Source organism: Pongo pygmaeus, chromosome 3, assembly GCF_028885625.2.
Source record: "Pongo pygmaeus isolate AG05252 chromosome 3, NHGRI_mPonPyg2-v2.0_pri, whole genome shotgun sequence".
Classification (NCBI taxonomy): domain Eukaryota; kingdom Metazoa; phylum Chordata; class Mammalia; order Primates; family Hominidae; genus Pongo; species Pongo pygmaeus.
Window position 1 is genome coordinate 4,579,866 of NC_072376.2, and position 20,749 is coordinate 4,600,614.

At 58.0% G+C, this 20,749-nt stretch overlaps 1 protein-coding gene across 3 annotated transcripts in view; it reads right to left on the reverse strand.

Annotated features, from left to right (window-relative positions):
- HTRA3 (HtrA serine peptidase 3) overlaps nucleotides 1-20,749 on the reverse strand; it is a 37,844-nt gene that overhangs the window by 8,952 nt on the left and 8,143 nt on the right. The window contains exons 2-7 of one of the 3 annotated variants that reach the window (XM_054486231.2): nucleotides 17,908-18,007; nucleotides 13,656-13,878; nucleotides 8,221-8,415; nucleotides 7,417-7,449; nucleotides 5,612-5,726; nucleotides 2,052-2,831 (exon numbers count right to left, since the gene is read on the reverse strand). In XM_054486231.2, the coding sequence (XP_054342206.1) occupies nucleotides 2,809-2,831; nucleotides 5,612-5,726; nucleotides 7,417-7,449; nucleotides 8,221-8,415; nucleotides 13,656-13,878; nucleotides 17,908-18,007 (689 nt within the window). In that variant the 3' untranslated portion in view covers nucleotides 2,052-2,808. Of the gene's footprint in view, nucleotides 1-2,051; nucleotides 2,832-5,611; nucleotides 5,727-7,416; nucleotides 7,450-8,220; nucleotides 8,416-13,655; nucleotides 13,879-17,907; nucleotides 18,008-20,749 lie in introns of those variants that run through there. The other 2 variants (XM_054486229.2, XM_054486228.2) reach the window with 2 other exon arrangements.

Here is a 20,749-nt window from a genome sequence, read left to right on the forward strand (position 1 = left end):
CTGTTCAGAGAATGAAAAAGACAAGCCACAGACTGGGAGAAAATATTTGCAATTTGCTTATCTGATAAAGGGCTCCTATCCAGAATGTAGGAAGAACTCTCACAACCTACTAGTAAGAACACAAATAACCTAAATGTTTTTAATGGGCCAAATATTTAAACACACCAAAGATGAACAGCTGATGAATAAGCCACGTGGGAGATGGAGTCAGAGCTGGCTGGGAGGCCTGACCCATGGGTCCAGTGGGCCCTGGAGGGCTTTGGATTTGACCTTGAATCACCAGACGTGATCTGCCGTTAGTTTTGAAAGGGCCTCTCTGGCTGTGGGAGGGTCTGTGGGGGACGGGGCAGCATCCAGAGGAGCCCAGAGAGGTAATGGTCCAGGGCAGCAAGTGCCCCAGCGCTGGACCCGGAGGTGGAGGTGGAGGCGGAGCAGCGACAAGGCCCGGGGTGGATGCGTCCTAAAGGCTGGGCCAATGGACTCGCTGACAGTGGATGAAGCATGTGGGAAGTCCAGAGGGACAGAGGGACAAGGCTGACATAACTGAGTGGGGACGGCAGGTGGGGCTGCAGGAGCAGGGGGGTCTTGACAGGTGCTCTGAGTGGGAACTGCCCGTGGACATTGGTGGTTCCGTCCCACAAGCAGCTGCGCGTCTGAGCCTGGAGTGGGAGGGGCCAGGCTGGAGGCGTAAATCCGGGGGATCACTCTCTAGGTGGCTTCTAAATCCAGGGGATGGGATCCTCGACAGGACCTGCACAGCCCACCTGGGACATCGGCCCTTCCCGCTCCCACTGCCTGGGAGTCCCCTGCAATCTCCAGAGCCTGTCCCGCTCCCTTCCCACAGTCTCTGCTGGAGGTGGGTCACCTCCTCAGAGAGGTCTCCTGCCCTGTCATGCAGCCCTCACCCTCGAGGCCCCAGCCCTGCCCCAGCCTCCTCCCAGCACCCCTCACTCTGATCTGTGGCATCTGGGGGCGTTTTTGTGGCCCCTCTCCCTGCTAGAAGGAAAGCGGGCGGGCAGGACCTCTGGCTCACAGGAGTCCAAGACACAGAGCCGGCACTTGAACAATGGCTGTGGTCCCCTCTGACTTAGACCCACTGTGCAGGTGGGAAAGCAGAGGCCTGGTAATGCCCCTGGACCAGAGCTGGGGAAAGCGTGACTCACTGTGCTCAGGATAGGGGACTCTGAAGCCTCTTCTCCTTGAACTTGAGAGGTGAGCAGGACACACACCAAGTATGGGGCCACCAGGCTCCCTGCCCGTCCTGCTCCCGGCCCTGCTCCTGCCAGGTGGCTGGGCTGCCTTCCCCAGCCTTTTCCACTATTGGGAAGGACCCAGGACTCTACCCAGCACAGGGGCCTGAGACCCAGGACTCTACCCAGCACAGGGGCCTGAGACCAGGGGACCTTATGGCTTCTGAGACCAGGGGACCTTATGGCTTCTGAGACCAGGGAACCTTTTGGCTTCTGAGACCAAGGGACCCTGTGACCTCTGAGGCTGGGGAACCCTGTGAACTCTGAGACCAGGGAAACTTTTGGTTTTTGAGACTAGGGGACCCTGTGACTTCTGAGACTGAGGAACCCTGCGGCCTCTGAGATCGGGGAATCCTGTGATGTCAGAGATCTGGGAACTCTGTGATGTCTGAGACCAGGGAAAGCGCATGCCCTTGTCCCTGTCCCCTCCCTTCCCTACAGCTCTCCCTTGGCTTGTGGGTCACAGGATAAACGAGGGGTTTACCCCCCAGGCCAGAGGTCTCCCACCTATGAACTGCACTGTCCCCCACAGTCCACAGAGGGGCAGATGCCCACAAACGGCCCCACTCCATGAATCGAACACCCCACACCACCCCATGTGGGGCTACGCTCTGGTCCTAAGGCTGGCTGGACCCCAAGCCCACCTGGGACTCCCCCAACATGCATGGTGGCCACTCTTTACCCTGAAAGCCCCTCAGAGGCCTCTGCACCCCACCTCCAGACGAGAAGAATAAATGCATTTAACATCTCCTTGATTTAATAAAAAGATGGTTCATTTCAAAGAACTTTAGATTAACTGGGTTTGGATCATTGGATTTTATTAAATAAAAAAGAAAAGCAAGTACAAACACCAGTCAACTTCAGAAGGATTTTAAAATTGCAAGTGTGCCATGCAGCTAAGGTTTATCAGGCTCCTCAGTTCGTCTGCGCTGTCCTTGGGGAGGGGACACAGCTCTGAGGACAGGGGATATTTCCCAGGGGGTCTGGGATGAGGTCAGCACTAACTGGGACAGCCCCTGTACAACAAAGGAGCAAACCCAGGCCCCGGGGGGATCCTGTCTCAGGAGAAAGAGAGAGGCAAGAAGGGAAGAGGACACTATCATCCACTTCCAAGGAAAGTCACCTCACAGCTCAGTGTGTGCAAAGAGCAGCTCCGCTAATTTCCAGTAAGGAGGCCGAAGTCAAAGGCACCCATGGAGAATGGGATAATTCAACAGGAAAGACTCGGTCATTAGGAAAAGGAGCACGCTAGGACAGGTCTGGGTGCACCCCTGAATCTAGTTCTGAGCTTCGTAGAAGCCAACAGGAAAAGGGCTCAAGAGATTAGATGGTCCCCACTGTTCAAGAGAAGACGACTTCAGCTTCTTTGGGAAAGACAGGCTCTGCCTGGCTCCAGATTGTCTTCCCATAACGGACACAGAAGAACAATGGCGGCATCCTCAACAGCAGCTCTTCATGTGACCAGCCCTCATGGCACCGGCCTTGGCTGCACTGGGGTCCATGTGCTTGGCTGATGGGGTCATGGAGGAGGGGGCAAACATGAGGAAGCCCCCTGCTCTCAATGAACTGCCAGTGAGGGGGCTGGGAGGAGACAGCAAAGCAACATGGAAGTGTGAGTTGCTGAGTCAGGCCTGGGCATTGGCCAGGAGGTGGGCACAGGAGACACAATGGCAGGAGGGAGAAGCTCACTAGGGCTGAAGAGAAGGTGGGGAGGCAGAGGCCCCCAGGAAAGGCCCTGCGATCAGAAGCATGGCCTTACTCTGGAAGGTGACTGTGACTGCGACTGCCCACTTAAGGAGGCAATGGGCGTGTTCTCACTTGGGAGAGTTGCCTAGTGCCCTGGCGAGACCTCTCCCAGATGGGTGCTCATGGCAATCTAGGAGTGGGCAGGGTGGGCTGGGCATCTCTTTTGGATGGGGTGAGGAAATGGGGGCGAGGAAATGGGTGCTTAGAGGAGAGTGACTTCCAAAGACAGGGTATTGGACTTTGCTCCCCTGGCATAGAGGATACCGTGTGATCTGCATGGGCCACAGGCTGGAAGAAGGAGTACTCAGGCGTGGATAGATGGATGGAAGAATAGATGGATACGGATAGAGGGACAGGTGGGTAGATGGATGGATGGATGGATGGATGGATGGATGGATGGGTGGATAGGTAGACAGGTGAATGAGTGGGTGGATGGATGGATGGGTGGAAGGAAGGAGTGAAGGAAAAAATAAAGGAAGGAAGAAATGGTGGCCAGGTGGATGAATGGGTGGATAGGTGGGTGGATGAGTGGATGAATGGATGAGTAGATGGATGGATGGATGGGTAAACGGATGGATGGTGGATGGATGGATGGATGGGTGGATGAATGGATGATGGATGGAAGAATTGGTGGTTGGAAGGATAAATGAGTGGTTGGGTGGATGGATGGATATAGGATGGATGGATGATGGATAGGTGGATGGATGGAAGAATGGATGAATGGCTGGGTGGGTGGGTGAGTGGGTGGATAGATGGGTGGATGGATGATGGATAGGTGGATAGATGAATGGGTGAATGGCTGGGTGGATGGGTGGATGGATAGATGGGTGGATGGATGGATGGATGGATGGATGGTAAATGGGTGGATGGAAAGATAGGTGGGTGGATGGATGGGTAGATGGGTGGAAAGGTATGGGTGGATGGATGGTGGATGGATGGATGGATGAGTGGGTGGATGAATGGATGATTGGATGGATGGATGGATGGATGGATAGGTGGGTGGATGGATGGGTGAGTGGATGGATGGGTGTGTGGGTGGATGGGTGGGTGGGTGGATGGATGGGTGTGTGGATGGATGGGTGTGTGGGTGGATGGGTGGGTGGGTGGATGGATGGGTGGCTGGGTGGGCGGATGGATGGATGAATGAGTGAATGGATGGGTGAATGGATAGATAGATGGATGGGTGGGTGGATGGGTGGATAAGTGGATGGATGGATGAATGGATGAATGGCTGGCTGGGTGGGTGGGTGGGTGGTTAGATGGGTGAATGGAGGATGGCTAGGTCGATAGATGAATGGGTGAATGGCTGGGTGGATGGATGGATGGATAGATGGGTGGATGGATGGATAAGTGAATGGGTGAATGGATGGATGGATGGATGGATGGATGGATGGTAAATGGGTGGATGGAAAGATGGGTGGATGAATGGGTGGGTGGATGGATGGGTAGATGGGTAGAAAGGTGTGGGTGGATGGATGGTGAATGGATGGATGGATGGGTGGGTAGGTGGGTGGATGTGTGGATGAGTGGGTGGATGAATGGATGATTGGATGGATGGGTGAATGGATGATTGGATGGATGGGTGGGTGGGCGAATGGATAGATGGATGGATGGGTGGGGGGATAGATGGGTGGGTGGATGGATGGATGAATGGATGGATGGATGGATGGATGGATGGATGGGTGTGTGGGTGGATGGGTGGGTGAGTGGATGGATGGATGGGTGGGTGGGTGGATGGATGGACAGATGGATGAGTGAATGGATGGGTGAATGGATAGATAGATGGACGGGTGGGTGAATGGATGGATGGATGGATAGATGGATGGATGGATGGATGGATGGATGGATGGGTGAACGGATGGGTGGATAGGTGGGTGGATGGATGGACGGATGGATGGATGGACGGATGGATGGATGGATGGATGGGTGAATGGATGGGTGGATAGGTGGATAGGTGGATGGATGGGTGGGTGGGTGGATGGATGGACAGATGGTTGAGTGAATGGATGGGTGAATGGATAGATAGATGGACAGGTGGGTGAATGGATGGATGGACGGATGGATGGATGGATGGATGGATGGATGGATGGATGGATGGATGGGTGAATGGATGGGTGGATAGGTGGGTGGGTGGATGGATGGATGGATGGATGGACGGATGGATGGATGGATGGACGGATGGACGGATGGATGGATGAATGGATGGGTGAGTGGATGGGTGGATAGGTGGGTAGGTGGATGGATGGATGGACAGAAGGAAAGAAACACCTGACAAATAAGGAGCAGCCCAAATGAAAGGAGCCCAGGGAGTCCAGGAAGCTGGTGGTGGGAGCTGAGCTCGGAGATCCCCAGCCAAAAGGAGACAGCCTTGGAGGGGCAGGGGGTGAAGCTGACCATGAATTGATGATAGGCAGGGGGAAGATCCTGAAAAAGGCTGAGGATAAGCTGTCCTGGGGGTCTCACAGCTTTGGGGTGGGCAGACAGGACCTGTCCAGTAGTGAGCAAGGTTCACCCAGCACCTCCGGTAGATCTTGGTCCCAGGGCTGGGATGTTAAGTGGCTGTAGCCCTGGGAGAGTACCCCCTGCTTCTGGCCCCCTCCAGGTGAGCTCTTTACCTTTGGTCTGCTTGTCTTGGAACTCTGTGAGGAACCGTGTGATGCGGTCCGAGGGGATGGCAAAGGAGATGCCAGCCGTGACCTTGAGCGTGTTGATGCCAATGACCTCGCCATCCTGGGCAGGGAGGTAAGAGCAGGCATCAGTTGGGGGAACCCAGGCAAACCCCTGCCCACAAAGCACTGTGTCCACAGCTCTGTTTCTAGAGGCTGACTCCGGCTGTCAATCCCCCTACAGCCCCCAACTCCCCTGAAAAGGTCACTCTCAGGATCACAACTGAGTCAGTGACCCTACCTCTCCAAATCCTGGAGATCCCCCTTCCCCATCCCTGGAGAGTATTTCCAGGGAAGCTTGCAGCTCAGGCCTGCCCCCAGGCTCTGGCCACTCTGCCTCTAAGAAGCATGGCCACCGGGCCAAGGACACTGCCAAGCCACGTTTGGAGGGACCGAGAGAGGGAGGAACATGGTAAGGCCTGTCGGGGACAGAGACCCTGTCTATCCCTTCCTTCCAGAAGTGGGGGGCTGGCAGGTGGGGCCAGGGGAGCTCCTTGACCCCCCATCCCTCTCTTTGGAGCCCCTCCAAACCTGCCCTGTCCCCCATGAGGCTGGTGCCACTTGGGCAGGATCTGACCTGACCCCTGGGGACCTCACACTCAGGCACACTCCTGGAAAGGAGCCCCACCCCACAGCCTGGTATATACCCCTAGCCCTGCCCTCCCTGTCGGGGCCTGGCCAGCTCACCAGGGAACTGTCTGGGGCCTGGAGCAGAGCTTTGCGTCAAGGCACCCTTTGTCCTCCTGGTCCCTGGAAGCTCAGGAGGCAGGAAGAGCATCCGAGTGTGAGATCCAGTAGATTGAGTTCTGTGTCCACCCTCGGCCCTCTGTGCCCATCTCTACTGCCTGGACCACACGGAGCAGCCTCCTGGGCCTGGCTTTCTGGCCTCCAGCCTAAAGCCTAAACCACACACACGAGCTTCCTTGAAACCAGGGCATGCCCTCAGCCCTGCCAAAAGCCTGGGAGACATCTTGGGCACACAGGGCCTGAGGCAGCAGGACATGGGCCACCAGCCCCTTTCATTGTCCCCTTGTCTGATCTCCCCCTCCCTAAGCCTCTGAGAGCCTCCCGCAATGCTCATGTTGTGCCTTCTCCCTGGGATTTCTTCCTCCTGTACCCAGTCCTCCTCAGTCTCAACGGCCGTTGTATAATGCTCTCACCTCCAGGAAGCCCTCCCTGATTTCACATCAGCTGCCAGGCCTTCCTGCCCAGCGTCCCTCCAGAGCCATCTCATGTGGCTCACATGGTGCTGGGGTTTGTTCACATCTGGACACCTCCCCCACCACAGACAGGAGCTTCAGGGGTGGGACTGTCTGATCCTTCAGGGCCTAGGAGCTCTGAACTGAGCTTCCTGGTTTATTCTGGAAAAATCTCACCCGGGATGAGGCTGAGCTTGACTTTGAGGCTCAAGACACAACTGGGATGGGGAGAATGAGGTCATCCTGTGTGTACACCCAGGGCACAGAGGGCTGGGGTGAGCAGCCCCACACCAGCTCCCCTGACAGGCACACGGCCCTGGACTGAGCTGCTGCTCGTGGGTGAGTCCTCATTCCTGGTGGCCACTAGCATCCCTGAGGCGCCTGGGGCAGCCTTGGTCTTTCCTCCTTCCAGGCCTCCGGCCCAGCTGCACTCCTGACTGTTGGTGTAAATGTCCTGGGACCATATTGTGGTGCCTGTCCCGCCTCAAGGCTGAGCGCCCCCATATGAGAAGAGCCCCAGAAACCTGAGAGATTTTGGCTCTAGGGGACACTTACCAAGTTCACCAGTGGTCCCCCGGAGTTCCCGTACTGCAAGGGGAGGAAACAGCATTAGCTGTGCCTGATCCCGCCTGAGGTTTCCTGGAGCCCCTTCTTCCAGATCCACCTCTAACCAGTGCAGAGAAGCATAACCAGGTCTCATCCTCAGCAGCATCGAAAGGCCTCAGTGCTGCCCCCATTTCACAGATAAGAAGGCCGAGGCCCACAAAGGCCATGTGGATGGCTGCCTGATGACCGAGGTCTGACTGTTACTGTTCTCTGCACAAACCATACGCTTCAGCAACTACACCCTCGAGGCCAGGCAGCACCGCCTGGTGCAAGGAGAATGGGAGTGTTACTTCCCATCCTGCTGGCCTGGGGGGCCCTCTACAAAGACTCGGATTCCAGCCAAGCACCTGAGCTGCGGCAAAGCTGGATGGACATGATCTGGGGCATCTGGGTGAAGTGCTTTGTGAATGCTAAATGTGCCACCAACATAATCACAATAATAATGAAAAGCAATGTTGGCCAGGGTGTGTAAGCTGGGCAAAGGTGTTTCCGGGCTTGGCCGTGCCTCTGTTTCTCTGAAAGGCTGCCCGAGCGAGGACAGCAGCCTCTGACCCCCAGCGTGCCTGGCACCCTGGGGTGGAAGTCACTGGGTTAGGGCTCCACCGAACGTAAAGAGAGAACTTTCTAGCAAGTAGATGTGTCGAGTGCCACAATGGCTCTGGGGACGGGGGCAAGCCGAGTCAGAGACTACCTCGAGGTTGAGGTCTTCGGCACAGATGGCAGCTGCCCCGGCCTCCTGTCCCTGGGACTCACGTTGATGATGGCGTCCGTCTGGATATAGTCCATGTCGGAGTCCCGGAGGCCCAGCTCCCTGCCCTCCCGCTGGGCAGTGCTGACGATGCCCGTTGTCACTGTGTTCTGCAGGGCAAAGGGACTGCCGATGGCCACCACAAACTCCCCAGGCCGCAGGTCGGCCGAGTGACCCAGCAACAACACAGGGAGCTTTTTCTAGGAGAGAGAAAGAGGAGACATAGAGAGGGAGGCTTAGCCGTCTGCCTTCAGAGGGGACTGGAGTCAGATCCTGGCAGGGAGCTCCCAGGGAAGGCATGCACATCTGTGCAAAGCCACTAGGACTGTGAAGGCTCAGGCAGGTCACCAGTGCAGACCAAGACCAGGGCAGTCCTGTGTTGAGACCCAGGGCTGGAGTACACGGAACAGAGGCTCAGCTGTGCCAGGGACCAAAGGTTCCCCCAGGGCAGGCATGGGTGCTCATCATGGGTGGTGCACAGAGGGTGCAGCTGAGCACAGCCTCCAAGGTCGTTGAGCCCAATGATCTGATGGTCACATGTCCTCTAAAACTCTGGTAAAAGCTGCAGACACCTGGTAAAAACTACTACACCATATGCACCACACACAAACTGATGCATTTGATGGAGAGAGATCTGCAGGCCCCTGGAACCCAGCTAAGGACTCTGACATCCTTGATGCAGTTCCATCTCATCTCCCAATAGAGACACACGGGGGACTCAGGCCTGGAGAAATGAAGCCACTAGCCGAGCTCTGCCCCCCGCCATGCACACTGAGACACCTGCACACTCCTCTTCTGCTTTTGTGCGGGGCCAGCGGAGCCTGTCTGTCTGATTATCTGACTCTGCAACTAGCCTGGGAGCAGGGAGAGCAGCCGGGCTCTGTGTTCCAGAAGCTGCGTGGTGCACACTCTGAGAAGGTAATCCTGGATGCTTGTTAGAAGGTGCCGAAGCGCACACACACACTTGATAAATGGGGGAAGGCAGTTCTGTGCTTGTACCCACATCAACTTCCTGGTTCTGGTTTTGCACCCGTTACCTAAGATGTCACCGTTGAGGGAGGCTGGCGGAAAGTCTCCTGGGACCTTGCTACACTACCCTGTAGCTTCCCGTGGGTCTGCGATCGGTCAGGTCTCACGAGCCTCACCCCAACTCAGGAGATCAGTGGGGCAGGATCCCATGCCTCTGACCCTCTGGACGGCTCCCCTCCACCAGGCCACTGGTCCTTCTCATCGTTTCAGTCCTCTTTCCTTTTACTATACACCATCATGTCAAATAAGAAAGTTTCTCCTTGCAGCTTTCAATACGAGGAGAAAGCTGTCAATAATGGGGGCGATGTGGAGCCCCACACAGGACTACGGGAGCCCTTGGTGGGCGGGTGCTGGTGTGGGAAGGGCTCAGGCTGCTCCTCTATTCTCTGTGCTCAAGAAGCTTCAGTCAATGGCAGAGAGAATCCCAGGTGGTGGAACCAGGCCTGCACATTGGAAGGCGAGGACCCGGAGAGATGACATTTTCCATTGCTGACCGGCCGAAGAGGCAGAAATAACAACGTCTGAAATCTTTGGGAGGCTGTGAGCTGGGGAGGGTCAGCCCATCCTCCCTGCACCCAAGCAGAGTGCACAGGTGAGGCCGTGAGCTGGGGAGGGTAAGTCCATCCTCTCTGCACCCAAAGAGGGTGCACAGGTGAGGCCGTGAGCTGGGGAGGGTCAGTCCATCCCCTCTGCACCCAAACAGGGTGCACAGGTGAGGCCGTGAGCTGGGGAGGGTCAGCCCATCCTCCCTGCACCCAAGCAGGTTGCACAGGTGAGGCCGTGAGCTGGGGAGGGTCAGTCCATCCTCTCTGCACCCAAAGAGGGTGCACAGGTGAGGCCGTGAGCTGGGGAGGGTCAGCCCATCCTCCCTGCACCCAAGCAGGTTGCACAGGTGAGGCCGTGAGCTGGGGAGGGTCAGTCCATCCTCTCTGCACCCAAAGAGGGTGCACAGGTGAGGCCGTGAGCTGGGGAGGGTCAGCCCATCCTCCCTGCACCCAAGCAGGTTGCACAGGTGAGGCCGTGAGCTGGGGAGGGTCAGTCCATCCTCTCTGCACCCAAAGAGGGTGCACAGGTGAGGCCGTGAGCTGGGGAGGGTCAGTCCATCCTCCCCGCACCCAAGCAGGTTGCACAGGTGAGGCCGTGAGCTGGGGAGGGTCAGTTCATCCTCTCTGCACCCAAAGAGGGTGCACAGGTGAGGCCGTGAGCTGGGGAGGGTCAGTCCATCCTCTCTGCACCCAAAGAGGGTGCACAGGTGAGGCCGTGAGCTGGGGAGGGTCAGCCCATCCTCCCTGCACCCAAGCAGGTTGCACAGGTGAGGCCGTGAGCTGGGGAGAGTCAGTCCATCCTCTCTGCACCCAAAGAGGGTGCACAGGTGAGGCTGTGAGCTGGGGAGGGTCAGCCCACCCTCCCTGCACCCAAGGAGGGCGCACAGGTGAAGGTCAGGAGCCTTCCCCATGGCTCGATTTAACGCCTAGGGGCTAGGAGGGCGTTTCCCACCTCAGGTCATGGCCATAGGTGCTGACCAGGCCCTGCAGGACATGAATCACACTAGCTCTGCTGGCACCCATTTGCCACAGGTGGCTGGTGGGGCATCCTGCTCAGGCCCACCTGGACACCACCCCACCAGTCCTGCCAGCATTCTGCCACAGCCGCCGGAAGGGGAGAGACAGACCTGCCCCTAGTCTCGCTTTCCTCTTCCCACAGGGGTCCTTGAGAAGGGGTTGCAAACTGGCCCAAGGCCCAAACACCGCCCGTTGCCTGTTTTGTGAATCAAGCTTTACTGGAACACAGCCACACCCACATGTGCAGCCTAAGGCTGCATTCTTGCCACAGCAGAGATGCGTGGTTGTGACAGAGACCACAGGGCTTGCAAAGATAAAACATTTACCATTTGGCTTCATGGAAAATTTGTTGGCTGGGCACCATGGCTCACGCCTGTAATCCCAACACTTTGGGAGGCCAAGGCAGGAGGATTGCTTGAGCCCAGGAGTTCTAGACAGCCTGGGCAATAACGCGAGACCCTGTCTCTACCAAAAATTTAAAAAATAGCCAGATGTGGTGGTGCGTGCCTGTAGTCCCAGCTATTCGGAAGGCCAAGGTGGGAAGATCCCTTGAGCCCAGGAGTTTGAGGCTGCAGTGAGCTGTGATTGTGCCACCGCACTCCAGCCTAGGCAACAGAGCGAGACCCTGAAAAAAAAGAGAGAGAGAGAGAGAGGGAGGCAGGGAGGAGTGAGGGAGAGAAGAAGGAAGGAAGGAAGGAAAGAAGGAAGGAAGGAAGGAAGTAAGGAAAGAAGGAAGGAAGAAAAAACTTGGGGGCTGGGTGCAGTGGCTCATTCCTGTAATCCTAGCACTTTGGGAGGCCAAGGCGGGGGATCACCTGAGGTCAGGAGTTCAAGACCAGCCTTGCCAACATGGTGAAACCCATCTCTACTAAAAATACAAAAATTAGCTGAGGGTGGTGGCATGCACCTGTAGTCACAGCTACTCGGGAGACTGAGACAGGGGAATTACTTGAACCTGGGAGGTGGATGTTGCAGTGAGCCGAGATCCTGCTACTGCACTCTAGCCTGGGCGACAGAGCAAGAACCCGTCTCAAAAAAAAAAAAAAAAAAAAAAAGGCTGGGCATGGTGGCTCATGCCTGTAATCCCAGCACGTTGGGAGGCCAAGGCGGGTGGATCACCTGTGGTTGGGAGTTCAAGACCAGCCTGACCAACATGGAGAAACCCCGTCTCTACTAAAAATACAAAAAAATTGGCCGGTGTGGTGGTAGCACATGCCTGTGATCCCAGCTACTCGGGAGGCTGAGGCAGGAGAATCGCTTGAACCCCGGGAGGCAGAGGTTGTGGTGAGACGAGATCATGCCATTGCACTCCAGCCTGGGCAACAAGGGCGAAACCCCGTTTCAAAAAAAAGAAAAGAAAATTTGCCAACTCCTGTCCATGAGCACACCCCTCAGTGGGTTTCCTTGTCTTTAAAATGGAGGTGATGCCCCCAGACTCAATCGCGACCGTGAAAGGGCTGAAAAGCAGGGAAGGGTCCCCATTAGGGGAACTCCTTGGAACCATTAAATCTCCTCTGCCTTGATGGGCCAAGAGGAAACCCCCTTGCAAAAGACTTCATCACAAATGCTGTAAACGTTCATTCAGAAAGAGAGGAAGCCAAATTCAAACCAGCCAAGGTGAACTTCCCAGCCCGAGGGAAGCTCCGGGTCCAACGCTGGTGTGAGACATGGGACTCAGTGACCTTGCGTCATGGGGAGCCACAGGTAACTCGACTGTGGTCCCCAGGGTCACATAAGCATGGCATCGGGCAAGACAAGAACAAGCTGGAGGGAGGCTGGGGTCCTAGCTGAGCGGACCGGCCCTGCTCCAGTGCGTTGTGATCTTGGGCGAGTTACCGAACTTGCAAGCCTCAGTTTCCCCATCTGAAATCCCAAGATAATGAGGTCCCTGATATGGTTTGGCTCTGTGTCTCCACCCAAATCTCATGTCAAATTGTAATCCCCACGTGTTGGGGGAGGGGCCTGAGGTGATGGGATCATGGGGGCAGACTTCCCTCACGCTGTTCTCGTGGTAGTGAGTTCTCACGAGATCTGATGGTTTAAAAATGTGTGGCATGTCCCCCTTCACTCTCTCTCTCTCTCTCAGGCTCTGCCATGAGAAGACGTGCCTGTTTCCCCTTTGCTTTCCGTCATGATTGTAAGTCTCCTGAGGCCTCCCAGTCATGCTTCCTGTATAGCCTACAGAACTGTGAGTCAACGAACCCTCTTTTCTTCATAAATGACCCAGTCTCAGGTAGTTCTTTAGAGCAGTGTGAAAACAGACTCATACAGGCCCTTTCCTCCCAGGCCTGTGGTGAGAATTAGAGGAGTGCAGTCAGTGCCTGGCTGAGAGCAGGCCTTCCAGAAACAGCCGGTGGAGGAACAAGAGGCTTCTGGGGGCCTCAGTGCAGTCCTCTTCTGGATCAGCTGGTGGGAGGTACAGACGTGAAGGTGGAGGGATGGGGTCCCTGTCCCAAGTGTTCCCCACGGCAGCCCACTGACCTCCACGCCCACACCCAGACGCCATCTTATGGGGCAGGTGCATCCCCAGTAGTGGGCCCAGGTGGGACAGTGAAGAGCCTCCGTGGTGTGTGATATGGGACCACAGCCCACCCACTGTGGGCCACACGCTTCCTAGCTCTGCCCTGCACCTAGCGGCTTGGGGAGCGCAGGGCAAGGGGTCCAAAGACCTGGGCTCCAGGTCTTTTCCGAGCCGTGACCCTGGGCCAGCTGCCAGTCCTCCCTGGGCCCAGTTTCCTCCCCCTGGCCGATGGAAGGTGGGGCTAGCTTGCCTCTGCGGTCCGGCGTCTGGGAAGAGGCCGCCATGCCCAGCCCCAGGGGCTTCCACCCCTCCACCCACGCCCACCCACCTTGGGATGGATCTTGATGGTGGCAATGTCCGACTTCTTGTCGATGTCTTTGATGGTGGCCTCATAGGAGTCCCCATTCTGTAGCTGCACCTTGAGCTGCTGCCTGCCTGGGGCAGCGCTGTTGCTGGACACCACGTGGGCATTGGTGATGATCAGGCCGGCCTCTGACATGATGAAGCCAGAGCCGCTGGACAGGGGCACGTTGCGGCCAAACAGCGGGTGTCTGCAGCCAGGGAGACACAGGCGGGCATTTAGGGTGGGGCTAGGACACGGGGGAGTCAGGCGCAGTGGCGGGGCTGGTCAGCGAGGAGCAGAGCCAGTGTGCGGCTGACAGAACACAGGTCTGGAGTCCCTCAAGCTCCCATTTGAATCCTGGCCCTGTGACCTGGCCAAGTCACCGGCGCCTGCACCCATTCACAGCCATAAAGAAGTGATGATGATCACCTCTGGCTGCAATTTGCTGAGATGAGACGGGCTGCCTGCAACATGTCAGATGACTCCCAGCTTGCACTCGCCATCCTGACTACGGAGCATGGAGCCAGTCAGACCAAGATGCTAATCCCAAGTCCAGGCCCCACTTATTATCTGCCTGACCATGGGCAGGTCAGTGAAGCTCTCTGAGCCTTGGTCTCCCCATTTGGGAAATGGGACAACAACACCTCCTCCGCCGAGTGGTGATGCCTGGGCTCTAAAACGCCTCTCAACAAACAGGACAATAATTGGCCCTAGGGGAAAAGCCCCATTGCACACACAGCATCCTCCAGGGCTGCAGCAGGTACCCAGGAAGGGAGGCTCCCCAGAGGCTGGGGCAGATTCCTGATCATCTCGACAGGGTGAGTGCTGGGAGGGCTGGGAAGGCTTATTCCCACCTCCCTCCACCCCCACCCCCAGGCTAGCTGCCTAAAGCCCCAAATGTGGCAGTGCTGGCAGCAGGCAGATGCAGGACCCGAGCCCTAGACACCCCGAGGGCAGGGGTGCACAGGCACAGATGAGGCCAGCCTGGGCCCTGCCCTCTGTGAATGGAGTGGAGCTGGCCTGGGTCTGCATTGGTGTTCGCCGATGGGCACCAATCCCCAGTTCTCACCCGAGCTCTCTGAGTAGAAACCACAGCCCCACATCCAGCAGGGGAGGAGGCTGAATGCCAGACACAGCCTGGGACCTCCTCCAGGGTGGGAACCTTCGGGACCCCAGCGTGGGGCCCAGCCCAGAGCAGGTACTCACTCCCTGAGGCTGCTTAGTAGAGATGAGCAAGGAAAATGTGCGAGGGACAAAGCATGGAGGGATGGGAATGTCTGGCACATGCAGGCAGGTGACAGCAAGAGACAAAGCATGGAGGGATGGGAGCGTCCGGCACGTGCAGGGAGGTGACAGTCTCTGCAAAGTACAGGAGCTTCGCTATGACCCACAGGACCAGGGATGGCAGCGAATGCCACCCTGTGCTCCCTCTGAGGCAGACAGGCCATTGAATGCTCATGGGCACCCTGCAAGGGGGGTGCTGTGGTGAGCTGTGTCCCTGCCAAGAGATACGGCCAAGTCCTAACCCCACAGACCTGTGAATGTGACTTTGTTTGGAAACAGGGTCTTTGCAGGTGTCATGAAGTTACGGTGACATCAGAGTGTGTCTGTGGTGTCTTTAAGGGAGGGAAGTCCAGACTCAGAGAGGGGAAGGCCACGAGATGATGGAGACAGAGAGCAGAGAGAGGGGTCTAAGGGCCGAGGCGTACCGAGGACTGCGGAAAACACTAGAGCCAGTAGAGGGGCCTGGGACACTCCCCCCACATCCCCCAGAAGAAAGCAGCCCTGCTTGATTAGGACCTTGACACCTTGATTAGGACTTCCGGCCTCCAGAACCATGGGGGCAAACATCTCCGTCATTTTAAGCCATGCAGTCTGTGGTACTTTGTTACGGCAGCCACGAGAAACTACTGTTGTCCCTATAACTCTCAGGTGTTCGTGGTGGGAAAACTGAGTCCCGAGACGCTGAACTACTTGCCTAGGTCAGGTGGGCGGGCAAAGGGCAAAGCAGGGGTCTGCCCCAGGCAGCCTGGGCATCTGGCCACTCGGCCACCTCACACGGTGACCCCAGCATCGGTCCACTCACGTCCGCAGCCAGCTTCTGCCACACCCACTCCGTGTGTGCCCCAGAGTAGGAACTGCACCTGTTTTGCCTGCAGAAGCCCCAAGGTGCCTCCCAGGGCCAGGCACCTGCGGGGCCTGCAGAAAATGCCCACGGCTGCCCACTAGCCTCCCTGCCCACACCCAGACCTCAGGTCAGGGGTCACAGCCGGGAGGCCTGTGCCGGACAAGCATCTGTCTCATTTTGTCTGCTGGGTCTCATCCACCCACTCAGGGCATCAGCCACTGGAGGCTCTGAGGGTGGAAATGGCCTCCTAGCTGGGCTGGAGTCAGTAATTAGCTGGTTCAGAGCCTGGTGGCTGGGGCCTTCCAGAAAGATGATGCCCCCATCCCTACCTCCTGCAAGGCCAGCAACGTGCCACTTAGCGCATCCAGTTATAATTTCCTCAATGACACGTCTCAGGGCCCGGGGCCCGAGGGAAGGGCAGTGAGGGGTCAGTGTGCTGTCAAAGGGGCAGTGAGAGGTCCATCAGCATGGGGTTCTGGACAGGGTGGCAACCGGGGCTGTGGGTCCTGCATGGGTGGTGCCTCCAGGGCTGTTTTGAGAAACATGGGCTACACAGCCCACAGCCCAGGGAGCTCCCAGCAGGGGTGGAGGATGTGACGCTGAGGTGCTATGTGCCCGTCACGCCCTCTCACACCCCCGTTCAAAGAGCACGGCCTCTGCTGGAGAGCCTGGGATGGGGAGGGCAGAGGGGCCGTGACGCCTAGTGACAGGGGCTTGGACCAGACAAGCGCCGAGCCAGCCAGCAGGGAGGTGGTGCTGGAGCAGGAATCACTCCTGGGATCTCCCAATGAACCACCAGATGCTCCGTCCCCAGGGCCGGGCCTAGGGCAGTGGAGCCTCGTCACAGGGTGGCTGGAGGCCTCAGGGAAAGTGCCGTGAAAACAAGCAAGTCCCTGGAGCCCTGGCCTGCAGCCTCTGGTGACTGCTCATTGCCGGCTCCTTGTCCGCCTGGACCCGCCGTCTGATCCCTATCAGGATAGAATGAGGCTCGGTTCCGGGGCCTCCTCATCGGGCTGTTTGCCGCCTCTGTGCACACCCAGGGGCCAAAGGGCCAGGAAAGGTGGATGGGAGAAACACTCTAAACCTCAGAAGAGTCATTCAGTCTGCTTCCACGGGATGTAAGTCAACCTGGGACGAGCCCTCAGGATTCAGTGTGAGCGATCAGACATTGGGCAGTTTGCACAGCAGGAGGTTCCGAAGGCAGGGCTCTCCCAAACCAGCTCAGAGGGTCCCTGTGATGGGGGAGGTGGGAGAGGTTGGGGATGATGGCAGGGACCGGGGCAGGCCCTGTGGGAAGAAGGGGAGGAGGCTTTGCCTGTGCATCTGCAAGGAGAGGTCTTGCTCAGGGTGAGGCCACACGGTACACACCACTTCCTCTACGGGGCTGGGACATCCTGCTTCCCTACTGACCAGCTCTACTCATTCATTCATTCTTTTACTCATCCATTGTACGCTCACTCATTCCCTCCCTCACTCATTCATTCTGCCACTTCCTCACTCACTCATTCCTCCTCTCACTCATCCGTGCACTGGTTCGTGTGTTCACTCACCCATCCCTCATTCCTCCCTGCTCCGCCCACACGGGCCTCGGTGCTTGCTGAGCTGCCCCCACTGTCCTGCATCCACTGGCCCAGCTCCTGGGGTGCCCACTCCAGGCTGAGCTTGTGAGGCCTCCCGAGCCCCCGGTTCCCACTGCCCCGAGCCCTGCTCTCTGCCTGCCGTGCCTCTGCTCCTTGCACACACACCTGCTGTCTCCTGGTGTCTCCTCCACTGGGTTCTGCCTGTGTCTACTTTACTGCACGGCTCCTCAGGACAACCAACACATTGCAGGTATCCAATAGCATGGGCAGCAGCATGAAGGGACAAAGACCCACAACTGTGACCTTCTTGGTGCCTACAGCTCCAGCAGGTGCGGAGTCACTTCAGTGAGGATGTCCTTCCCCAGGGGCACACAGGCAGCCAGGAGATGTGACTGAGGTCAGCCTGACCCCAGGCCACTCCAGTTTCTGTGGCCCAGGCTGCAGAATCAAGCCTGGTTTGGGCCCCAGCAGCTGGCGGGCGTACCAGGGGACACCGGGAGGCAGAGAGGGGTGAGGGGTCTTCACCCACCTCAGGAAGAGCTCTATGTGGACCACGGCTGGTGCGATCTTCTCCACCACATCGGCAATGAAGTTAAACTTGTAGCGCGGGCTGCTCAGCTGGTGGAGACCTGCGCTGGCGAGAAGGGCCAGGTGCGTCAGTGAGACCCCGATGCTGCCAGCTCCCAGAGGCCTATGCCCGGCGGGCAGGAGGAGGAGGCTCTTCCTGAGACCCCTGTCCTGGTTCAGAGCCAGCCTCAGCCCACGCTGAGCCCGCTGGGGACCCCCTACCGCACAGCAGTGCAGTGACACCAGGCATTTGGGAAGGGGTTCGCTCACCCCTAGAACGGTTAAAAAGGCTTCCATGTGCTGGGCTTCCCCCTCACTGGACCCTGCCAGGCTGGCCAGGAGGCTCAGAGAGAGGTTAGGACATTGCCCTGGGCCACATGGGAGTGAGGCTGGGGCCAGATCTCGGGTCAGTCCCCCTGGGCCTTGTCTGTTCCCTCATGCTACAGCAATACCCTTACAGGAGAGAACTGGCCCTCTCCTCATGGGCTCCAGCCGATCCCTCCGAGCCCTGGGGCTACAGCAGTGTCCAGGCGGGGGTGTAGTGGAAGACCCCCAGGTGACCCTTCTGAGCTACCTAGGCCCGGACACAGTGTGGCCCCTCTGGGCCAAAAGAGCTGCCAATTTCTGAGTCCACAGGGCCCTACATCTGTGTCTAACTTGGCCACACCCCAGCCTGACTTGCTAGATGGTTCACGAACTTCCCTGGACCCTTCCCGGGCTCAGATTCCTGCTGCCGTCAGCAGTGGGGGCTATGGCTGCCAGGACCACAGGCCTGAGGCATGCAGTGGCACGGGGCCCACAGCCTTCGGAGTTCCCTGCACGGGCCTGTGCCGGGATCTCTCCATTTCCCACCATCTGGAACCCACGCTGCTCAGCCTCGCTCGTGGCTCCCGGGCCCTGCAATGAGCAACTGGGCTGGGGGTTGCACACACCAGAGGTTCGGCTGGGCCTTGCTGCTTTCTAGCTGTGTGGCCTCAACTCCTTATCTGAAAAACGGGACTGAATATGCCCTCCTACCACATCTGTGGGAACTGAGTGTGGAGGACTGCAAACTTCGAGTCCCTGCCCCGGGGGGCTACCCACCCACCCAGCCACTTTGGCGATGGGGAGCAAAGAGGGCTCAGTCCATAATGTCAGCTTTGCAGCCCACGTTCCTCTTGATCTCTGAAAAGTGGCCGAGCATGGGGACCGAGGGAAAATCTGGTTTTCTGGATCGTCCAAAGGCACGAAGGTACCATGGTGGATGCCACTGTGGGGGCAGGGCCCGGGCCGCGGTCCGTGCTCCAGGAATCATCACGGGGCAAACACAATCCCCAGGCACATCCCAATTCATTCCCCCAACTCTCCAGGGGCAGCCGGGGGAAGGAAACTTTTCCTCCATTTTAAAGGTGGGGACACTGAGGCTCTGTAAGAAGAACCCCCCTGCCCAAGAACTCACGGCTGGGAGGGGAGAACCAGGATCTGAATGCAGGCTGCAGGGCTCCTCTCCCTGGGTGCCCCACCTCTGCCCTGAGGCTCCCCAAGGCCCCGAAGAGCCCTTTAGCCTGAGCTGGGACCAGGGGGGTTGGCTCGAGCTCTGCTGTTGGGTCTCCCAGACTTCTGATGTCTGCCTCTCAACCGGCCCGCAGGCTCCAACCACACTAGCCCTCGTCCACTTCAGTCAGCCTGAATCAAAGGCTGCCTGTCTGGGGTGGCTAGAGCCTGGCTGGGAGATGCCGGCCACTGTGAGGCTCCTCATAGATCAAACTACTGCGGCAAAGCGGGGGTCTCAGGTTCAGAGGTCACATTAACAAGCACCCCAGGGGCAGGGCCTGCTGTGGGCCCAGGGCTTTCTCTGCCCACGTTTGCTTCCATGAGAGATGCGCTGCCCTGCTCAACACCTACAAAGCGGGCGGCTGCCTTGGTGAGGTGAAGCTGCCATGCGGCCCCAGTGGGCAGCCCAGGCCTGTCCGCTCCTCCTCCCTGCCCCTGGGAACTTGAGTTCATTTTCTAGCCCCCAAGTAGAGATGAAGGACACCAGCCACAAAGCCTGCTTCCCTGGTGAGGTTTGGAGCTGGTTTGGAGCTCTCACAAGATGCCCTCAGACCAACAATTTCCATGACCCAGAGGGATCCCAGGGCAACCCCCAGGCCCAGGCCCTCCTCCCTCCAGGAGGGAGGACTCAGCCGGTCTGCTGCTCCCCTGTGTGCCCTGGGGCCTGAGGCTGGCGGCCCATGTGCCTCGCCTGAGGAGAAGCGCCAAGGCATGGGTACAGCCCCCAGTTGGGACCGTATCACCTCTCCCACCGTGTGGCCTTTGTCGGGCCGCTGACTCCAGTTTCTGCTCATCATCCACCTCTCTACATCTCCCCCTGCACGACCTCTCTCTACTCTCCCTAACAAGATGCTCTGGTTGGTCCTGGGCCCGGCCCTAATCCTGCCTCCTCCAGGCAGCCCCCCAGCAGCCCCAGTTGGACCGAATCGGCTGCTGCTCACAGCCTTATTCAAGCCATGCGTGCAGGGTGCCTCTTGTGTGCCCAACCGTGAAAGCTGCTGGAGACACAGTGGTTCAGCTGGGGGCAAGGGTCAAGTCAGTGACCGACCAGAGACAGCACAGCATCGCCACGGATGAGGCAGAGAGGAGCCCGGCATGGGGTGGGTGAGTGCAGAGGTGCCCTGACCCAGGCCTGGAAGAGCCCACAGGCAGGGGCACAGCACATGGAAAGCCATAGGCTGAGCCCGCATTGCCTGTGCAGGCAGCCACGGCAGACAGGGACCTGGGCCCAGCAGAAGGAGGAATGGCAGCACCTCTCCTCCCACAGGTGA